General features: G+C 47.9%; 1 protein-coding gene across 1 annotated transcript; it reads right to left on the bottom strand.

Moving 5' to 3' along the window:
- Window positions 1-1,034: 1,034 nt before the first annotated feature.
- On the bottom strand, window positions 1,035-5,113 carry LOC104460806 (fizzy-related protein homolog; the record flags this gene model as incomplete). The annotated part of the gene is made up of 6 exons (XM_010073510.1): window positions 1,035-1,076; window positions 1,934-2,026; window positions 2,856-2,960; window positions 3,042-3,275; window positions 4,142-4,326; window positions 5,011-5,113. Coding segments are annotated over 6 exons (762 nt in total), but the record flags the coding sequence as incomplete, so codon positions are not given.
- Window positions 5,114-5,400: the final 287 nt, after the last annotated feature.

The following is a 5,400-nucleotide window of genomic DNA, read 5'->3' as shown; positions in this document are numbered from 1 at the left end:
TTTCCCCCCCTGCAGCCAGAAGAGGCCACGCTCTCTCCAAAAAACAGATCCAACACGAGTTGTTTTGTTTCTCAAACACATCTCAACCGCTTTTGTCCTCAGGAAGACTCCAGAGCAACCAGCCTGCCACAAACAGCGCTGTGGGAAGCTCCACATGCATGGTGGTGGTTTGGTTTTTTTTTTTCTTCCCTTAAAGCCATTGTTTTTCCTCTCTGTTAACTAAAAGGATCAGCCCAGAACATGCAATACCAATTTCAGAACTTTCTGAATGTGCTCCCTCCGAGGTGGAGCCTCTTCAAGTCTCCTCCAAAGTTTAGAGCCCAAAAATGTATTTGTTTGAAGGCAGCTGTCAAGCATGCCAAAGATCAAGCTGTCTTAAAGGAATGATTGGATCAAGTACTACAGTACCTATTTTGGAAAAAAAAAAAAAAAAAAAAAAAAAAAGGAAAAGAAGCAGTTCTCCAGTTTCGTCATGTAATGGGGATACCAGACTATAAACAATGCCCTTAGATCAGAGAGGCTGACGCCCAGCCTGGAGTCCCCTTGCACTGGTTTTGAACACATCTGGCTGGCTCCTACCTCCACAGATGTCCATCTGAGGACAGAGGGACCCAGAGCAGCACGTTCAACCCGTTCCCACAGAGGCAAGGATACTCTCAGCTCTCCCAAGAGGGGACAACACAGCAGCTGGGATGGCCTTGGTCCGGTCTCCATGGTCCATGTCACACATGCTTTCTCCAGTACACAACACGAGGGTTGGAGGACGCTGGTTGAACACTTCTCTTGTGCCCGTTTCCCTTTGTGAAGGATGGATCCATAAACCTTTGGCAGTTCCCTCCCCTCCCCAGCCCCATCCCAAACACTGCCCAGCGTGGTTCACAAGCACGTATTTAATGAGCATCTCCAGGGTCCGTCCTCCAGTCCTGCTGGCACTCCCTGCCCTTCTGGCTGATCGTTCGGGGGTCCAAGCACACCAAGAGAGTGGTTTTATCCTGGTATGTCGGGCTGTAGGCTCCTGCCACAGTACATGGGGTTTATCGTATCCTGGTGAAGAGGTTGAGGACAGATACAGACTCCTGACAAGAAAAGACAAAACAGGTACTAAGTACTCCACAGTCGTGCTGCAGTGTTAGTCCACATGCTTTTAGTTTATTGCGGGTTTTTTTTTTTTTTTTTTTTTAATAAAACAACTGCTAATCTGCTGAGGTATCTCTAGCTCAGGGCATGATCTGAGCTCACCAGGCAAAGTCCAATACCATAAACATTCCGATGTTTTTTTTCCAACTGATAGCAAGGAGCATGGCAAGCAAGTGTACCATTCCCACAGCTTTGCAGGAAGCTGTACCCCAGCACCCTCAGAAAGCCAGGGGACACCCGGCAGGAAGCCCCGCCGGCTCCCTGCAGCTCAGTCCTTGAGATCTCTTTGCCATTCTCCCCTGCCTCTGCCAGGCACCCCGAACAGCTCCCAGAGAACCTGGCACAACCCACTTTCGGCGATGGGGAGTTGTCAGTGGCAGTATCCAGGATCCCATTTCCATCCAAGCCACCGTTTGAAGCGGTTTCGTAAGGAGCAAGGGAACAATCCCCTCCGAGGCCCGAGGCGGTTCACAGAGGCATGCCAGCAGGGAAGATGGTGGGCTCAGGGTGAGCTCCCCAAAACGCTGCCATGTGCAGCAGCCCCGTGACAGCCAGGAGAAGGATGTTCTGTCACCCTGCCCTGGGCGCACAGAAGCAACCCTTTATCTGGTCTGATGACTACAAATCCCTTTATATCTCAGCAAAGTTTAACCCTTCGCTGCATCCAGCCCTCGATCTGCAGGATATGGTGAAGAGATCAGAGGCAGCAGAACAGATCAAATTTGGACTGAATTCACCCCAAAGGCTGAGCCTCCTGCAGAACGCAGCTGCAGCCATCCACATAGCACATCCTTACCTTTGTCGAGCGAGTTTTACTGAAGACGTTCCAGAAGCGCAAGGTTTCATCTCCAGCTCCTGTAACTATGGCCTCCCCATCAGGAGACATTGCCTAAGGCCAAGAGAGAGCAACCTTTAGCGTCTGTTACATTTTTGAGGCTGAAAACATATCTTCATTGGAATGCGTGAGAGAGATTGAACTCTCCTTCCTACTTGGCTGGCAGTGAGAAACCAAACAACTACCTCTGCTTTCACGTGCCTTATTCAGCCCCAGTAGGTGCCAATTCAAGCACTTGCATCTTACTTACGCAGCTATGGAACACATGGGTGGGATTATCATTAAAAAGGATTCCTGTGTTAAGAAATCCAAGCCATTTGTAATTGAAGCTATTTCTCCCCAGATTATAAATAAGTATAAGACAGGAAGTGCGATGACTGGCATTTGCCAGCTCGATTAGTCACTTATATTAGAGTCTACCCCCCCACAACAGTATCAGCATATTTATCATGTCATGAATCCCCTGAAAGCCCTACGTAACAGTACCAAAGCAGGTACGAAATCAAGGTGGCTTAACTACACCAAGCATTTTAATAACAAATTAGGAGGACCGAAAGCATCAAATTCTTCCCCTTCTGGCAGTTGCCACTGAGAAAGTGCACAAGTCCTAAGGGAACAAAAAGAGATGGTTGTGTTCCCTCAGAAGAGTTTTGGCAGGCTTTGCTATTCATTAATAAAGCCTCACATTTCCATAGCAGCAAATCAAAGTATCCCTTGCAGGCAAGGAAACCAGATACAGAGCATTTTTCATTGCTTGCAGGGCAGCGTTCAGATCTCCATCTAGACTACAGCCAGCTTATAGTGCCACTGGCACAGCAGCTTTGGGTTTCATCTCAGCACACGTACGGCTACGGAAGTTTTCGGAGACACGGCCATCACTTACCAGATACAAGACTCGGTAGGAGTGCCCCGTTAGCTTTGCTACTTGAGTTAATGAGGGGTATTTCCAGACGAGGATCTGGTTCTGCGAGTAGCCGTGGGTACTCACCTGAAAGGGGAGGGGGAAATGTGGATCACTCTTCCTAACACGAGACAGCTCAGCAGCAGGACCACGCAGGGAGGAACTCACCAGCTCATTGGCGTGTTTCGACCAGGCCAGGTTGCACACTTGCGACCCAGTGTCGATGCACTGCAAAGGCTGCCCCGTGAGCGTGTTCCAGAAGCGTATGCAGCGGTCAGCTGTCCCACCGCCGGAGGCAAGGAGTCCATGCTGGTGTGGAGACCAGGCAATAGCTTTTACTGCTGCAAGATGCTCTGTGTATTGCTGGACAGGACTCAGGCTGGAGTGATTCCAGACAAGGAGCTGTCAGAGAGGAGAGATGTGATCAAACTTGTGCTGCAGTCACATGTCCGCAACACCCACAAGCCACGATGTTGCGCTGGGATCGATGAGGGCGGTTGGGCAACAAAATAAATTCCCACAGCCCTGCTCAAGCACAGGCACCTCCGCTTGGCACCTGCAGCCCTGAAGCCAGTCCTGCCACCACGCTCAGCTGAGGAGCCGCTCCATCACTGGGCCACAAGGAAGTGAACAGCCCTTAAATTAAGCTTGTGAAGCCAAAGATGTAGGGTCACTGAACATGAACTCCAACCCTTCTTTTGTCTTTATGGCTGTGTTATTCCAAAACACATTTAAAATATACTCAGGTTCATTACAAGTTATTCTGAGCAGGAGGAACTCGGTACAACCATGCTGTCACACAGACACTACCTAGCAACCCCAGCATGAACACTGCTTCTCCATAACAGATGCTTCTTCCATATGGTGCTCAGTGAGCTGCAAGCCGGCATTACAGGTATTGGAACTTGCATAGCTCAAAACTCAGTTTCCTTTTGCATATGTAAACATTATTGCAACCAACTTGACGATATGCTGCCTAAACAAAGTCAGGAAGTACAATTTAGCAGTAGCTTTGTTGAACTCCAACCCCCAAGTCAAGCTATAGATTTAATTAGCTACAGAAGCAAAATTAAATTTGCCTTTTTAATTTTATTAGAGAGAGAAGGCTGAGTAGAAGCTTAGCATGATTCATGTTTGGACAGAGTCCAACAACTGAAACAGAAGCCCTTTTCAGAGAGGCCGAATATCCTTAAAGAAAGGAGGTCTGACATTTCTTGGTGAAGATCTAGACACACTGAGCCCCAAATGACTCCTTGGAAGCACCATACCTTATTATCATTTCCTCCAGAGGCCAGGAGCTGGTGGTCCGTAGACCATTTGAGCCCACAGACCTCCTGCCTGTGGCCCTGGAGCCGCCGCTCAGACTGCAGGGGTGGGGTGCGGATGTCCCTCTGAAGGATCATCCTGTCACGACTCCCAGAAGAGAGCTGGTCCGCATTCCACGCCAAGGCACCTGTAACACAGGCAGAGCACACGATTATGTTGTGGGAGTCATGTGGGAGCAGGTAGGCAGAACACAGCCACCACAGTTACCAAAGTTTAAAAAAAAAAAACAAAAAAAAAAACCAAAAAAATCAGTGCTTACAGACCTCGCTTTTAGCCAGTGTCTGAAGTCCTAGAATAGTGTGCAAAGAGGTTAAACTCCACAGACTTACTGAAGGCATCACTAATCCCACTACACAGTGCAGTAAAGCACAGAAATAGAACTTGGAAGGTGCCTTGACCTCCCAAATCTCACTTCAGTGTTCAGATTCACAACACCTCAGAATACAAAAAAAAAAAAGAAAAAAAAAGATAGCCCCCACTGAATAAGGGAACTAGAAATCTCAGTGTAAGGCAGCCTGTCTGCAGGGCTGAAACTGGAAGCCAGTGGCAGCAAAAAAAGACGTAACCAAACCTAGAAGACCTCAGACATGGAAGAAACACCTGCTGCAATACTCAAATGTCACCACACCCAAGATCAGAACCCCACAGTTACTAGATGAGAATATTTTGTAGACTGCTCAAGACACAGCAGGGGATAAACATCAATTCTGGTACTTTTTGAGTTCTGCTATTTCAAGCAGATCCCTCGCTTACAAGGAAAAAGTTCAATCATGAAGAAATGTAAAACATGAAACCTCTGCCCGCTCCTTACCGACTCTGGCCGTGTGCCCCTCTAGCATGGAGAGCTTTTTTCCTGCAGCTGCATCCCAGATCTGTACAAAGCCTTTGTGAGTGCCAACAGCTACCAAGTTCCCCTAGACAAACAGAAAACCATGATCAGTAACGACAGTAAGTGAAGACAGACGTAAAACAAAAGCTAGAAGCTAAGGAAAAGTCTCAAGATAAATCCCACAAGATGGAAAGTATCTGGAGTTCTTCCATCTTGCATCTTTTCCCCACTGAGACAGGCAAGGAGCTTGGCTGGAATACACCTATTGCAACATTTTATTGTCAAGAACTGGAGAAGCGAACTGGCTCTTTCTCCCTCCCACACCTCTTAGCAAATGCCTTGAGAACACCAAGATCACAGAATCACAGAATA

This window comes from Pterocles gutturalis, unplaced genomic scaffold (assembly GCF_000699245.1).
Source record: "Pterocles gutturalis isolate BGI_N339 unplaced genomic scaffold, ASM69924v1 scaffold21142, whole genome shotgun sequence".
NCBI lineage: Eukaryota > Metazoa > Chordata > Aves > Pterocliformes > Pteroclidae > Pterocles > Pterocles gutturalis.
Note: the sequence above shows the minus strand (reverse complement) of the source record. Positions and strands in the feature narration are given on the sequence as shown.